General features: G+C 44.6%; 2 protein-coding genes across 2 annotated transcripts; one reads left to right on the top strand and one right to left on the bottom strand.

Moving 5' to 3' along the window:
* Nucleotides 1–233: 233 nt before the first annotated feature.
* nubp2 (nucleotide binding protein 2 (MinD homolog, E. coli)) lies at nucleotides 234–3,925 on the top strand. The gene is made up of 7 exons (XM_047032150.1): nucleotides 234–315; nucleotides 794–912; nucleotides 1,058–1,256; nucleotides 1,473–1,627; nucleotides 2,190–2,300; nucleotides 2,531–2,600; nucleotides 3,194–3,925. Exons 1-7 carry the CDS (start codon nucleotides 300–302, stop codon nucleotides 3,331–3,333), a joined length of 810 nt encoding a protein of 269 aa, XP_046888106.1. The 5' UTR covers nucleotides 234–299; the 3' UTR covers nucleotides 3,334–3,925.
* A 65-nt stretch (nucleotides 3,926–3,990) lies between these two features.
* Nucleotides 3,991–13,861, bottom strand: atp6v0cb (ATPase H+ transporting V0 subunit cb). Its single transcript, XM_047032151.1, has 3 exons — nucleotides 13,574–13,861; nucleotides 5,843–6,026; nucleotides 3,991–5,558 (listed from the first exon to the last, which is right to left on the bottom strand). The coding sequence occupies exons 1-3, from the start codon at nucleotides 13,644–13,646 to the stop codon at nucleotides 5,354–5,356; spliced, it is 462 nt and encodes a 153-aa protein (XP_046888107.1). The 5' UTR covers nucleotides 13,647–13,861; the 3' UTR covers nucleotides 3,991–5,353.
* Nucleotides 13,862–17,251: the final 3,390 nt, after the last annotated feature.

Genomic DNA, 17,251 nt, shown 5'->3' with positions numbered 1-17,251 from the left:
ATATATAGTATGTTGTCTTGGCTCAAATGAAAATGGTATGTATATGAGTAAATATGTGTACACAGATGTAGGCCAATGTCTAACGAGGCACATGTGGCGCACTCCTATCTTTACCTCGATAAACCATGCGATAAACGCGCACTGCCTGACCGACGCACTGGCAATCAATTGGTTCATATTTAGAGGCGGGTGTTGAACACAATTCTTGCTCTTCTATTGGATATTTAACGATCATGTGATGGGAGGTGTTGCGGAAGTGATTTTTCAACTGCATGAGAGCGACCAAAAAATAAAATATCATGGAACAAAACAACGGTTTGTATTATATTCCCAGTTTTGGCAATACGGTTTGTATTAGGGCTACTAGTCCCGGCTAGTAGTAGCCCTAAATGTAAGGTCAGTTCTATGTATCTAAATAGCTATAATGTTTAAAATGCTGCTTTGGGTTTGAACTCTTAAGCTGTAGTTGCAACTCCCGTAATAGCTTAGCACAGTTAAGTCATCTTGGACGTTGTGGGACTGTGTAAGGAGACTAACTGTAAATACACTGAATAAATACTCTTCTTACCATGTGGGGTCAGCACACGTCATGACAATCTGTCTTGACTCATTAGTCTTTGTGGTTACTTCATGTTTCATTGATTCTTTAGTCGTCTGCAATAAAGTAGAAGAGAGGGCCAAAGTTTAACAATTTAACCGAACATTATATTTCATATTCATATCTCCATATCCTCTTATCCATACCTCCACACGTGTTTATACAGCCCACAAAACGGATCTCTTTGTCTCTTAGATGGTGGTAACCTGTCTCAGGTCCAGCATGTGGTGTTAGTGCTGTCGGGTAAAGGGGGTGTGGGCAAGAGTACCCTTACCACAGAACTGGCACTGGCTCTAAGACACGTTGGCAAAAAGGTGAGATACAGGTGCCATCAACAAAGGACATGGTATTAACAGACTACAGCAAGAGTGCCTCATCTCTACTGTGTGTGTGTGTATATTAGTTTATTCCAGATGTGATGGTCTGATACAAGTGTGTCGCTGCTCTCCCCTGTGCCAGGTGGGAATCCTAGACGTTGACCTGTGTGGGCCCAGTATTCCACGCATGCTGAATGTGGGCAGGCCAGAGGTGCACCAGTGTGACTCGGGGTGGGTGCCCGTCTACACTGATGCCCAGAAGAGCCTTGCGCTCATGTCCATAGGCTTCCTATTGGAGGATCCGGACGAGGCTGTGATCTGGAGGGGCCCCAAGAAGACAGGTAGGCTGTTTTCTGACTGGGGCCTGGAGTCTGGAGTCCAGACCTTTTGGGGGGAAGATTGTGGAAGATTTCTTCAGTTGAGACCATTGAAAAGCCTTTGTGATTGTCACTTTTCAAACTGCATTCAAAGTGAAAGTGATGTGGCTGGGGCATATCCCCCCCCTCATATCATGAGTGAATGTGGTCTCACTTCCCGATCATTTGATGTTCCCCTAGCTCTGATTGGCCAGTTTGTATCTGATGTGGCGTGGGGTGAATTGGACATTCTCCTGGTGGACACGCCCCCTGGGACGTCCGACGAACACCTGGCGGTTCTGGAGAACTTGAAGAAACACAAAGTGGATGGAGCCATTCTGGTCACCACACCTCAGGTGCTGCAGGGGGGCGTCTGACAGGGGAGGAGCTTAATACCTGTGGTGGAATAGAAATAGCATGTTTTGATAGAAATAGAGAAACAATACATAGTTTTAAATCAGCTCAAAAAGAAATCAGATGGTCTATATTTACATTTAGTCATTTAGCAGACGCTCTTATCCAGAGCGATTTACAGTAAGTACATGGACATGCCCCCGAGGCAAGTAGGGTGAAGTGCCTTGCCCAGGGACACAACATCATTTTGCACGGCCGGGAATCGTACCGGCAACCTTCTTACCGGTAGCCCGATTCCCTACCCGCTCAGCCATCTGAACCCCCCTATCAAAACATGCTTTCAGCACCCCCCCCCCCCTCCCCCCCATCATTCACTGCGGCAAACAGGACACTAGTACATCTAGTAGTGCCATGTAATCTTTTTTAAAATATGTACTATCTCTATCTGGTGCCTTGTGAGTTGACACATCTATGGACATCTGTAAAGTCATCTGTAGATGACTAGCCTTGTAGCAGTGTAGCCCAGGGCCCATCCAGTGAACGTGTGACGCGGTGCCTCTGCAGGCTGTCTCCATGGGGGATGTGAGGAGAGAGATCACCTTCTGTAAGAAGACAGGCCTGCGGATCCTGGGCATAGTGGAGAACATGAGTGGATTTGTGTGTCCGCATTGTTCAGTGAGTGAAACTCATTAAAACACACCAATACACACACACACACACACATCCCATACAGACAGTTCACCTGATCTCTGGTATTTTTCCCCCCCAATTCTACTGCAAGGAGCATGCTCTTAACTGTGAAAATAGCTCATGAGTGCTTTGTTGTGCTGATATCTGACACATAAGTGTGACAATCTGACCATGTATGAAACACATCTGATCTGGTGTTCTGCTCTTACTTTCAGGAATGCAGCAACATCTTTTCCAAAGGTGGAGGAGAAGAGCTGGCAAAACTGACTGAATCAGTATATCTAGGTAGGAATGAGAATCAAGCCCCGTTTCTTTAAGAATGCTGGTTGTTTTTACACATACAACCACTAGATGTCACTGCAGTCTATTCATCTTGTCTGCCAGCTTCAAACACTGCCCTCAGCAGGCATTTTACGTCAGAGCAGTGCTGGTAAAATGGTCGGTCTGAATTTCACTGGAGTGTTTGTGTGTGTGTGTGTGTGGGGTTGATCAGTCTGCTTCTGTTACCACTCAATAATCATCAGCTTTGAAAATGACCCAATGCCAATCGGTTGCAAATGAAGCGACTGATGTTGAAATGCCCCCTGCCATGACGAGCTAGGTCTGCTGATGCAAGGTTGTCTTGGAACGACTAGGGAGAAGATGGTCGGTGTGTTTGATTCTGTGAGGAACTGTACACCAGCAACATGACCTACTGTTCTCTAGACCACAGTATCCATGTCTGATGGACACTTGATCTTTGTGAGGCGCAGGCCAATAAGATGAGTCAGTGTCTGTGTGTCATATGTAGGAAAGGGGTTAGCGTTGTGTATGAGTGTGTAAGATAGATAAAACTATGAGGTTTGATAACAGTGTATTTCTGTGTGTTGCCATGACAGGTTCTGTACCCCTGGATCCTCTTTTAAGCAGAAGTATAGAGGAAGGCAAGGACTTCATCCAAGCCTTCCCTGACAGTGCCACCTTCAGTGCAATCAACAGCATAGCACAGACCCTCTTGTCCAGCCTTCAGAAAGCTTGAGCATGTTCTGGACATGAACAGGTTGAACTGCCAGGACATTTTCTAGGCGACCAGCTGTTGTTTTTCTTCATACTTCTTTGTTGAGTAATTCTGAATTCAACACACTTTTGCTAACAAACCTAAAATGCTGACTTGTACCACGCATGAACAGACAGCTAAATGTATCTGAATGTAGACAAAGCCAATTTCAAACAATTCGGTTTGACATATTTTAACCTGACGATTATACTGTGTAGTTCCCAACAGCTGGCTATCTAAAAATATGGCATTATTCAAAGCTCATATTCATAATGAGGCCTCCTTGCTATATATTATTCCACTCACTCTAGATAAGAGTCTAGATTGTAGAGATTGATGTAGATTGCAGACAAGGTGTTGGCCAATGTGTGAAGGTGTGAAGAATGAAGGAGTTTTCTCATACAGGAAGCTTTGCTGTTTGTGATACAATACTCTTAAATAATTATTTTTGAATTGAAAAAGAGATTTCTGAGGTATGTATAATGATTCCCCTCTGTGGGCTGTAATTATTTGTACAGTACAATGTGTAATAAACATTTTGTAAGTGGCCAACCTTTGATTTGCTTGTGTTTAGTAATATAATGTATTATTCTCTTTAGCAGACATTACATAGAAATCAACTTGGTCTAGGAAAGTAGCTCAAATCTAATTGAGAATCTCCTTTAATTGATAGGGAACACGTTCATCAACACTACAGCAGACTACTGTGAGTACGAGTGGTCATACAGGCTTTAAGATTAGTGCTTGTTAAATGAGTCAACTGAGAACAGTGGTTCAGAAAACTTGTTCCAGATCAATTCAGCTGTGTTGCGAGTCGTGGTGAATATTCGCCACTCAACCAAGCTGCGCCTTTGTTACCATGATATTGCTACAGCCAAGGTAATGTTTGTACGATCATGTGACTTAGTTCCATAAGAAAAGCAAACAGAATTTTGGCATGTAAATACCACAAGCTCATTTTGACCTGGATTAAATGTTCTGAAAACTGCCCTGGAAGATTTACCTTGATATTTTTCCTCACGACCGACCAAACACTTAAACTCCATGCACGTTTAATGGGAGTAATGTGGTGAGAATGAGTACACGTGACTGGGGGATGAAAAAGTTGGAGAGAGAAGATGAGTTTTGGGAAATTACACCTGTGAGACCCAACACTGGGCACACGCATTTTAATGCAATCAAACAGCTGTACTACAGGAAAACATTGAAGTGTTTCGAGAATGTTTGCGTAATGATTAAAATACAGTTACACACGAAACCGCCACTCCGCCGTCCACACACTGAAGGCAATCCTACATTTTTTTTAACCAAGTATAACATCCAGAGGAATTCCAACCACTTATCACAATTAACCCACAGTGCAGTAAATCTATCTATATATAGATATTTATAATATGTATGTTATGTCTGTATATATATATCATGGGGAATTAAAGATTTTTGCTCCATTTAAACAGTTTCATGAACAATTCTTTATAAATAAAATCAGTGGAAAACAGAAAAACAAAAACAAAGCTAATCCATACACATCTTTTTTTCCTTTACAAATAGATCCTCAACATCAAAGCAGAATTGTGTAAACTCCCAGATTCAATGCAGGAGGAGGAGAAACATAGGGCCTTTGGTCCGCTCTCTCAAACCAGGGGCCGACCAGGGGCCAACAAGCGACCTGGCTGACCAGAAACCAGTGTGGTAAGAGAAAGGAATCTTCATACAATTGTTTTCTTAACACACACACGCACACACACACAAAACAGACAAATCACTACATTGCGCATTTACAAGAAGTTGACTATCAAATCGGGACGACTGTACACATTTGAGATAAGACCATATTTACGGAGCCATTTTTAATCATATATAATTATATTTCCACGTTTGTCACTTTTTTGTGTCAGAAATTTTTTTACTTAATTTTTTATGGTTTTTCCTGTTTTGCTTTATTATTATTTTTTCTCTCCAGCAGCAACATAAAGGAGGAGATATCGGAGCGGAGAGGCGATTATTTCGTAGACAGGATGAGGGCGACGATGAGGCCGTACAGCCCCAGGACCTCAGCGAAGATCAAGATGAGGATCATGCCCACGAAGAGCCGGGGCTGCTGGGCGGTGCCCCTTACTCCCGCGTCTCCAACGATGCCGATGGCAAAGCCTGCTGCCAGCCCGCTCAGCCCCACGCTCAGACCAGCACCCAGGTGGAGGAAGCTCCTGCAGGGGGCAGAGACATGGAGGGAGACGGGGCGGGGGGGGAGAAGAAGAAACATGACAAACAGGCCTTGAATCAATACAAAGAAATTAACATCCAACAAGAGCACAATTTGAATAGCAGGAAATGCAACCTTTCGCTGTGAATGGTCTATTGTTACGTGAAGTCATGCACAGATGTACCGCCCAAAGGAAATGAAAGTGTTCCGCGTCACTCTACAGTGAGCAGTGACTGAAGGGAGAGAGAACCAGTCTGAAGTGTGTATTGGGAAGGTAACCAGACTCACTTGTAGAGGGTGATCGTGTTTGAGATGTTGTTGGCGATCAGCACCGCTACTACCAGGCCGTAGATGGCTATGATACCCGCCATGACCACGGGGATGATGGACTTCATGATGAGCTCTGGCCTCATCACCGACATGGCAGCGATGCCTGTGCCGCTCTTGGCCGTGCCATAGGCCGCTCCCAAGGCTGGGGGGGGGGGGGGGGGGGGGGGGGGGAGAGGGGTTAGAATAGAGAGACAGAATAGACGGTGGTACACGTGAGACAAGCAGGCAGTGTAAGGCTGAACGGTTAGGGAATCGGGCTAGTAATCTGAAGGTCGTCAGTTCGATTCCAGGCAGTGCCAAATGACGTTGTGTCCTTGGGCAAGGCACTTCACCCTACTTGCCTCGGGGGTAATGTCCCTGTACTTACTGTAAGTCGCTCTGGATAAGAGTGTCTGCTAAATGTGAAATGTGAAAATGTGAGTGTGTGTAGGACAGGGTTGGGTAACCAAGAAGGAACTAAAATGGAGGAATGGATAAGAGCCAAGTCAACAAAAAACATCACAGTTCCTGTTCCTTATAACCGGGCAACAAAATGGCAGCATCTGGGAAATTTCAGAAGTACGAAAGACATAAGTCACATTCCACTTCCCATAAACTCTTACAGCCCCAGTCATGGGGCCTCCCAGGCTGCCCATGGAGAATCCTCTTCTCCTTTGCCTTCACAGCTCAGGTCTTCTCGTCGCAACCTCGTCTTTCCCACGAGGAGAGGGGCCGGGGCTAAATTAACCCTTTCATTTCTAATCACACTAAGTGTTACCGACCCCGGACGCACTGACAGTGCCAGAACTGCAGTGTTCTAAATCACTCCATCCCCTCCTCCTCCAGCCCCTCCTCCCTGACAGACTACTCCCTCCACACAGGAAGCGTGAGACGTCACAGAACGGGAGCAGCAGCAGGCCTCGGGAGCCAGAGGCAGGAGGAGGGTCAGCAGCTAGCCAGCACAATTGCTGCTCAGCTGCTACCAAGGGCATACCGCTACAGTGTTAGCATCCGCAGCTAACAGCGTTAGCACCCGCAGCTAACAAGATGAAAGAGCAGCGGAGTGCCGACTCTGCAGCCGAGCGGGTGGTGCGTGACGTTGGTAGGAGAGGGGGGGGGGGGGGGGGGGGGGGGGGGGGGGCTGGCCTGGCGCTGGAAGAGACATCCCAGGCAGCCAAGCCATGAAAGATTAATCAAATCAATACTGGGGGCTCTGAGATGTTGAGCTGATGGCGGCGGATTCTGTACACAATGGTGCTGCTAAAAATACTGATCCATTTAAAGACTGAAGATTGAGTAGGAGGGATGGGAATCTCTCAAATGAATTAATGTTTAAAAGGTGACTGGAGTTACACACAACCCCCCTTATATTTTCCCCAAGAAGGTAGAACATGATTGGATGCATGAAATGTTCTCCTTGGTAACGGCTCAGACAGGACTACACAGTCCCTGTGTAGAGCGCAGGCCTGTCGCAGCAGGGCAGGCTGGCTGTGAATCAGAGGCAGGCGGGTTTGACTAGAGTTCCTCCACGTCAGCCGAGTGTGTGTATCCGCCTGAGCCTGTGTGTGTGTGAGACTGTGTGTGTGTGTGTGACTGTGTGTGTGGCGCTTGCTCCCGTGCCTGAAGCAAGAGCTGACAGCACTGAGACAGCACTGGCCAGGGAGCAGCACCCAGGCTGTTGTGTTGCTGCTGCCTGGGTGACTGCCTATAGCCCAGCCACCACGCTCCTCATCCCTGCTCTAAGCAGTGGACGCTGGACAAGGTCAGGTACTGAGATTGTGGAGGATTTGTGGCCTGGTATCAGTCTAGTCTCTTGTCTTCCTAGAGAATCTAGGTGTGATGCATTGCTCATTATGGTAACATTAGGAAATCGAATTAAGAGGGGTTGCATCTCCATCTTCCTGAGATCCTAACCCTAACCCTAACCCTTCAATCTCAGTTCTGTGTACTGCCACTGCCCAGCAGGAACTGTCGTCATGTCTGACCAGCTCCCTGGTTGTCTAGACAACTTCAGCATCAGGGTTGTGTACCACCATGGTTCACAGTCTGAAAACCTTCACCCTTAAGCAAACAAGAACTAGCATCCATGTCACATCCGCCATTTTGAAGGAATACCCTGCCCTATCCAGTGACCTAGTCTGCCCCTTTTCCTAACCCAACAACTGACTGGAACATGTAGCTATTTTGATATGCATTTGTTCTGTCGACTCACAGGCTCCTGTCCTGGAAGATTCCCCCCCCCCCCCACTTTGCACAAAGCCCAAGGAGAGACCTCCCTGGATGGTCTTCCCCCAGCAGGCCTGGAGGTGATGTCTGCTGAACTTGGTGACAGATGGCTGTACAGCCACGACTGAAGTGACAGGCCAATATTTAAATGTGCACATGGCAGCCATCCACCGGCACCCAACATGACCCCGTCCATCCGTAAGACGTAACCTTCTCCGCCCTCTGCCCCACCCTCCCCTCCAGACTTACACTTGTTCAGCATGACAGTCTTATGGACAGAGTGGTTTTGTCCTCCAAAGTACGAGAACTCAAGACTCCAGTAGCAAGCAGCCAATCAAAGACCTTGCTGAGGAAACGTATCTGAGAGCCAGGCTGTTCCATGACCTAGTGGAACCACTGAACTGTTCAGGATACTTAAAAAGGGTCTCGCTTGGGGAATTTCTGAAATAAGGTGACATAAAAATGGATCAGTGCATCACTTGACTGTGCTTCTGCAACCTCTGGTTTATCAACCCAGTGGCAGACTCGGATGGTCACACTGAATAAAGATGCCCGGCTTATATAAAATAACCTTAAAAAGCAGCATCTTCACACTCTCTGGGACAGAATATCCAGTGATTTTCTTTCATCTAACGTGAGGAAAATACTGGACATTTTCACGATGCTTCCTGAAAGGCAGAGCAGTCATCTGAATCATTCACGCACAGCCATAAAGCAGAACAATGGCTACTACGTTGAAGCCCCTTTATTCTTGTAATGACCTCCAGCTAGGAGGAAAGAGTCGACATCTTTCCAGCGTGTCACCAGGGGCCTCTCGCCTCTCTTCAAGCAGCAGCTGCACCCTGAAACCCTCCTGTGCCTCCACCCTCGATCCCAGCCCTTAACGTTCAGACCAGGGGGGGGGGGGGGGGGGGGGGATCGGCTAACCTGCTGGTCAGACAACAGACAGGTTTTACCCTCACGATATCTTCATTCTGATAAAGATTAATACGTGGGTGTGTTTTGAGGACCACTGCCGTGACACAAGCCGTGCGCTGTAATCCTAATCCCCTGCCGCTGAGGTAAAGAGCTTTTATTCCCCCAGAATATTCATTAATGTTAAGGGATGCCTGGTGTGTGTGTGACGTAAAACAGGATGTTGGCGGTGACAAGTTTAGGGGAGCAGCATCCAGGAGACTCACCACAGGATGTAGGATTAGGGGAGCCAGCCTGCAGCCAAAATGCTCAAACCTACATGACAAAGTCTTCGTGACTGACAAAAATAGGGGATCAGATGGCTGAGCGGTTAGGGAGTCGGACTATCAATCAGAAGGTTGTTGGTTCGATTCTCGGCTGTGCAAAATGATGATGTGTCCTTGGGCAAGGCACTTCACCCTACTTGCCTCGGGGAGGATGTCCCTGTACTTACTGCAAGTCGCTCTGGTGAGAGCGTCTGCTAAATGACTAAATGTAAATGTAAGTAGAGGCTACGAGAATGACACCAAGCATCGACAGTACACTACCCTGACAGAACAGGCAGTGGATATTATTGTGGAAACGGTAGAGACGTTGACCAAGGTGACAGAGCCAGCGAGTCCATCTGTTTCATACAGCAGCTCACAGTGGTTTGCTGGGTGTGAGAACACACAGGCTTGCATGTTTCTGTCACAGTAAAAGGTTCCCTTGGGGGAATCTTCACCAGCATGCCTTTAAACAGATCGGATGTTATGAGGAAAAGGGTTGTAGGGTCAGATTCATAAAGTTGCTTGTGTTCCATCTAGGGATGTCAATTTTGTCTTGAGGTTGCTTTCAATAGACTGGCATCCATTCTCAGGGAGTCATCCATTCTCAGGGAGTCATCCATTCTCAGGGAGTCATCGGAGTATAATTCATTCCTGAGCTATGTTTAGCTTGCTTCATTTTTATAAAAAACGTTTACCTCTGACTGCAGTCAATACAATTCTCTGATTACCCGATTAATGGTTAACCGTCGACATTCCTAGTTCTTTACAACTGGCCGATACAATCCACATCAATCTCACTCACAAGACAAAATTTCTCTTACATTTTGATGAAAGAAAAACGATGCTGCTACCCTCGTTTCCAGCAGGCATCGGCAATAAAACATAACCTAGAACTGGAGGGATTTAAACCGACCGCAACGCAAGCGACAGCATCAACAGCCCTAGATTCTGTGATTGCATAGGAAGGGATAAGAGACCATCTGTAACACTGGAGGGAAGTCCTTCTCCACAGCACCACAGCAAGCTTTTAGTGCACTGATCTATTAAACCACAGGTGAGTAGTTACTCTATTCAGATATTAAATGTGTACCACGACCCAGCTCAGGGCTGCCAGTCACAGTTCTTCAGAGAGAGTCAGTTACATGAACACACTCGAACAGACCACAATGTTGCTTACTGGGAGAGGTGCAGACTGGCAGACACTAGACTACATCATGTACAGTACAGCCAGCACCAGACTGACCCAGTCTGCTGCCCGAACCAGAGACCCATTAAGGATCTGCCAGCATTGCCATGATCGTACGAGTCACAGGCAAAGCACAGGATTGGAGCCATGGGCAGTGATGGCAACTAAAGCAGCATTACCCTGGCCTGTCAATACGATGACGGGCATATTGATGATTAGACGATGGCACCAACTATCACAAGTGGACACCATTAATTTTTAGCAATAGGCCGTTATCAAGTGATATACGCTATTGATAGATGTTGGAGTGCTTTCATTGCATTTCATTCGTACGCAGGCAAAGGCATGATAGAGAGTGGCAGGTTAAGCAATATTGTGGCACGCGTTTGACAGGTTATAGCTTTGAAGTCTTTACGACAACTCCAGCTTTGAGATGACGGGAAAAAAATTCACACGTAATTAGAATGCTAGAGCATAACAGAACCGTTACAACTGGTTGCTTTAAAGAGTGAGATTTATTTGTTTGAGGCTGTTCTAGTTCCAATGAATGCTTTGCTCAAGTGTAGGTAACATTTATTTTATTTATAACAAAGCTAGGTTAGGTCCACTTATGATGATGATAATAAGTACATATCCCTTAAGGACTGATAGTTACGGCCCACATTTTCAGTACAAGGGTGGGTGCCTCCAGTGACATCACAAGATGGCAGCCGCTAGTCTGAAGCAGAAAACCTTGTAATATGCTTAATGCCTGGATCTGAATCATCGACAGCGTCCCTGGTCGTCCACACCCCTCCACACCCCCCCCCCCCCTCCCTGTGTGCCACCACACAACCAGCATCTCTACCAGCTGGCTAATTCCCCATCTGTCACAGCCCCCCCCCCCTCCTCCTCCCATCACAGATCTCTCCTCCTGGCCGCCACACTGCCTCTGCAGCATGCACGCCGGCATCACTACCTAGAGCACGGCTCAGAATCAACTATGTGTGGGATGGAGATCTGCTGGCTTTGAGCAGGTGCTAGGGTTGGTTGCTTTTGTAGTTGAGGCATAATGGGAACACAAGAGCAGTTAAGTGTTTTTTGTTTCCCCCACCCAATGCTATAGATGGAGTCTTCACAGGCAAGGAAGGTGTGCAAAGTCCTACTGGTTTGAATGATGACGTGATCCCAGAAATGCATTTCAAATTGTATATGTATATATATTCTTTTTTTTTTCTTCCCAATAATCATAATAAAGCTCTAGTTTACGCCTTTGTGAGCCAGTTAATTCCATGTATAAGGCCTAACAAGGTTGGGAAACACAATGTCACAATTCATTTTTAATTCAGCCACGCATCCCTTTTCGTCTCAGCCGTAATGTCAACCATCATCTGACAAATGTGTCCTATTCCTCAATTTCATCACATAGGAAAAACCCGACATATTGTTCCTCTAGAAGCTCGTCTTAACTTAGTACTCACATCTTCACATCTATAAGAGCACGAAAGTTAACCAACATCCTGCATCATGTGACCGTTTATACAGCCATTGACCAATGGCTGCTGCTGTGCCTCAACAGTAAGACAGCCACAGTATCCACCCCTATACATGGACCCTCCAGCTATAAGCAGCCCATATTCAATACCACCTAACGGGTCAGGTCCTTTATAACGTGACAATTTGCAGATTGTTGATCAACCATTACCAGATACATCTGCGTCCGTTAGCCCTTTTCATAACGCTAACACTGGGAATGCATGCACATAGCATACAATTGAAACATTTACACTCAAACACAATATATAGTTACAAGAGCAAAGGCCTAGATTATTGTTCTCCTGAGAAGTTTTCAAAGGAAAGGGTGAATGACAAATCATTTCCCCTTGACTTTCAAGGATTGTAAAAAAAAAGACTTAATTGAATAGATTTCATAAGCACAAATAGATTCACTTGAGAGGGTATGACATTTCCCTTTAAAAAAGGTACAAATAAGTAACAACGATATGTAACAAGTCCCGTTGTGAGTGAAGTTCTTGTAATGACTAGGAATGTTCAAGGGATGTGACTAATCATAAGTCCTATCATGTGGTTGTCATATGATCTCACGTGCAAATGTCATTCTCTTGGTGAGACAAGGAAGTGGAGTTTATATTGCTCCAAAACACATTGTATAAAACACATTTATGGAAAAATTCCTACAATTATAATGTCTACATAGACATTTGTGTCACCTGAATTGTCATTTAATTACTTGAACAACTGGGTTGAAGTGCTATTGATCATCGTCAATGCGCGGCTGGCGTTTCTAGCTGGAGCAGACCAGTTAACGCTAAATATTTCAAAATATACCGATGGTTGATGACCAGATAGAAAAGCAAGGCCACATTAACCAGCCTCTACGCTGACGCGTTCGGTGGCGCACATTGCTAAATGTAGTACAATAGCTTTCTAAATTGTACTCAACGACGCTTGATGGGCCATTATGAAAGACGTATCGTTGACTCGTATAATATAATATTGCATAGCTGCCTGATTAATTAATTCAAGTGGTGCTTTGCATGTAATCTAGTATTAATTGTCAATCTACGTCGCCAACTCGTCGATTAGACTCGATTGAGCTTGGTAGTAAACTAGCTAGACTACTGTTTCGGTTACTGTATGCGTTTAGTGACTGTACGTTAGCTAGTCGCACATTAAGATTGGAGAGCTCACAGCTTGCTACCTAGCTAGCTAGCTAGCAAGCTCGAGTCACTCACTATCCGTAATCATGCAAGTTAAAGAGAACATAATGGTACATTAGTTTGAGTGCAAAAAAAAATATATTTTCAGCTGCGTAGTATGTAGTTACACAGTATGTAGCTGGCCAACTGTCTAGACTCAAGTGCTACATAACACGCTTACTCCTGCTGCGGACAGCATTGACACTGACAGTGACAGTTCGAACTGGCTACCTGGCACAGCTAGCCTAGCAGCGGTAGGTACCTCAAGGTTGGTAACATTCATTACCCTGATGAAAACACCATGTATTTCGAATGCAATTTTTAATGACATGTAATTCATAAGTAGAAAGTCAAAATTCTTAAGAGGAATAATTACCGCTGAAAACCATAGCCGCAGAGGCACCCATCACTGCGAAGAACGGAGAGTATTCAGGGCTTTCGGACGACATTCTTTCTCACACAATAAAAAAACTACTAAATGTACAAAACAACTATTGCTATGATTCCCTTTTTGGGCTGGCGTGAATTGGTTCAAAGGCAGCAGTCTTTAGTTCTTAATCCGTAAACTGAGACACGTTTGAGACCACCTAACTAGCAGTGTAAATGGACTAGTCACGAATCTTCAGATAAATACCCGGCGTAGCAGCACAAAATGGCGAAGCGGAAAATATCACCTGACTACCCATATGGATAAAACCCATCCTCGACCGTGTGTAGGGGGGCAGGGCCTCAAGTAACTAAATAAACGATTTACTACGGCACATAGAAACAGAAAGCAAATAGAAAATAGAAAATAGTATTTATGCTGAATACGATACAGATAATAAAAAAATGGTATATCGTAGGATCCCTTCTTTTATTTTTTGAAGGTCATCCCCTATCACAGTGTATTTGGTGTGCTCCGCTGCAGGCTTCCTTTTGATATCTATGCATTCTTCTTCCTTCAGAATAAGGATGAAATGATGGCACGAGGAGAAGGGTGTGGATCACCTATCTCTATCTCTGAAAATAAGGAAAGTAAGACTATTGGTAAAGTTAAAAATGTTCACAATTACATTGTTAATTACATTAGCATCCTTTTATGAGTGTTTCATTATTATAATTCAAAATTATTAATTTGCATTTGGATTTATGTGAATTTAATGTATATAGCTTTAAATATATATACACACAACATTTTCAGATTTCAGAATTTCTTGAAATTAATTTAAATTAATTTCTGCACCATTTTACACCTGGGCACTACCATGCAGTCGAGGGTAGTTAACAATAAGCTGTGATGTGGAGGGTTAGTGTGAGAGATTGGGAGGTTTTGTAGTGGCGGTGGGGGAGGGAGATGAGAATCCCCACTGCATGGCTCCCAGCTCAGAGCCATAGAGCAAGAGGGAGTGAGCATAGGAGTGACGATTGCGTGAGTCAGAGAGATTGTGCAGTCCCCTTTCCTCCACCTCCTCCTCCCTTCATCCATCCATCCGCCCCACAGCATCTCCCTATAACCAGGCAGGCAGTCAGAACCGGAAAGCGCCCCTCCCCCCACCCCTCCACAGTAAAGTCCCATCACCCGTGATGTCATTTCCACACCAGCATCACAGGCTGCAGCCTATACCTTCTCAATGACCAGTGTCTGCCAATGAAATAAATCTAGCGCATAATAGACATATTGCGTAGCAGAAACACTGTAGGTCGTTATGAAACAGGGAGGATGTAGCAAGGGCACATAGGACCCAGTTGAACAAGGATGATTTAAACTTTCATTTTCACCCTTTTCATCCTTGTGACTGATCTGTAAATGATTCGAGAGTCTTGTGATGTCAGAGCTTTCTGTCGAGGCAGGAACCCCTCTAAACCATGGCTGGTTGGTTATAACAGTTTACCTGCAGTCCTGTACAGTACATGCTCTGCACAATCATCAGCCAAGACACATCCTCCTTTGACAAACACTCATTCGATGACCTCAGAAGAAGACAGGCAAGTGCATTCACCATACAACAGAAACCTGTCTGGGGAGATTACATGTTATTGTGTGGTACAGAGAAGCTGTTGTAAGTAAGACTAGCAACATAGTACTTCCCCACAGTCAAATGGAATGTAGTTCACTCCTTGTCTGTGTCAATGAAAAGTGTCCTTAAAGGGGAAATTGTATGAACAATCCTCACAATGGAATGATTAGAAGCAGTTTGTTCTTGTTTTGTCAGATTCAAACATCCCTAATTATAAACATATACCATGTCATTTAAAATCCTATTGTACACTCCGATTGTTCAGCTTGTATTAAATATGTAGAGGCCTATACTTGACACTGTCCACACTGGCTCCTTATGAAAAGGTTTCTGGTTTGTCAAGGATCTGTAGGTAAAGGAAACAAACAAGTTAAACTTTTCATGGTTGTCGTTGGTTCTACAGGGCAAAGGAATTAATTTTAAGAGTAACACCAAGCAAAAGGTTCCTCCAGCTCAAATGATAAGTTTCATCCTGCAAGCAATGTACAAGAGCGTTTTTGGCAAGGGGATATTTTATTTACACATGTATACCTAATAATTGGTATTTTCGATAGTCAAGGATATTTACATTACACATTTAAATTGTGGCAAAGCAGGGGCAGACCCCCCCCCCCCCCCCCCCCCCCCCCCCCCCCAGGACGTGTTAATCCAACAGCCTTGTCTGGACCTAGGGAGGGGGGCAGGGCTATGAGATGGCCTGCAGTATAGGGTTAAACACATAAGCATCTTAGTGGTTAAGGCTGGAAATTGTGTGTTTTTTTCAGGGGCTGCACCCAACCAGCATCCAAAGGATGGGCTATTAATAGTTGTGCATGTGCGATTAGCAGGGTGAGAATCCTGAATGAACAGCATGGAGCAAAAGAAGCCTGGTAAACAGAGCCAAGTCCATGTCACGTAGAGAAGGAATTATTCTGTACCACTTAACTGCCTGATCGCCCGTCGATGTCTTTGAGCTAATAAATGAGAAGCCATTAATAAATGGGACTACGATCTCGTTGATTGAATGTGTTGAAATAGAATGCTTTCAGAGTAAGAGGTTTTGTTGGCAGGTCATCTATTAAAAAGGAAAAGCTGAGAATATATGTTGTTGTCCCATATAACCTTAGTTGAAAAAGACAGTCCCTACTTCCTTATTTAGAGGCGCTGACTCTTCAAAATGTTCTAAGAGGCAGCCATCTTACTCACTTCTAACAAACATATTTTTTCCAGTCATGTAGAACAGTCATGCTTGCCCACTGAGTGGTAAAAACTAAACATAAATACAGTAGCCTACTGTTTTGTGAGTCATTACCAAGACTATATTAAAGCAATTCACACTGCATAATCAATAAAAGTGTTTTGTACCATATCAATATATTACATTGCATTGACACCCTAAAATTGATATAGATGTAGCTTAGGTAATATTAATATCCTGTCAAGCAAGCCAGAATCTGTGGTAAGTGCACAATGAGAAATACTGAATTTGATGCTACGAGAGTTGCGGTAGCAGTTATCTAGACTGTACTAAAACATATGCTTGAATCATATAATTGTAACCTATCCAGATTAGAGACTTACAACATGACACCCCCTAAACTGTATGCACAGGGAAATCCAACTGCTGGCTTCAAGTCTTATAAATAGTTTGTTTGTTTGCGTTTGCAGATTTCTTCTGAAGGCCTTGTGGCAGTATGTAAATAGAAATACCATACTGCTGTTGTGTACAACGTCAAATCAATTCAGTGGTATACTGAGACTAACTGTCGAAAGTCAAATAAATCCAACATACAAATGTTGGTTCATGCAAAGAAATTAGGATATATCTTCTTATGTGAGTGTTGGGGGCAGGTGCTATACTGAGACAGGGTCAACTGATAGTGACAGGCATCTCACACAGCCGTGTGACAGGGCCCACAGAAATGCAGGCATCCCTCTGCATGGCTCAACAATTGGGGGACAAAGAGAGATGGAAGAAGAAAGGGAGATAAGTTGCAAGGCAGAAAAGGAGAGATACAGTGAAAGAGAAAAGGATAGTGCTATTATTTCAACAAGAAACTGAATAACCAGGCAAA

This window comes from Hypomesus transpacificus, chromosome 13 (genome assembly GCF_021917145.1).
Source record: "Hypomesus transpacificus isolate Combined female chromosome 13, fHypTra1, whole genome shotgun sequence".
In the NCBI taxonomy this organism is placed as follows: domain Eukaryota; kingdom Metazoa; phylum Chordata; class Actinopteri; order Osmeriformes; family Osmeridae; genus Hypomesus; species Hypomesus transpacificus.
This window is presented reverse-complemented; position numbering and strand designations above follow the sequence as displayed.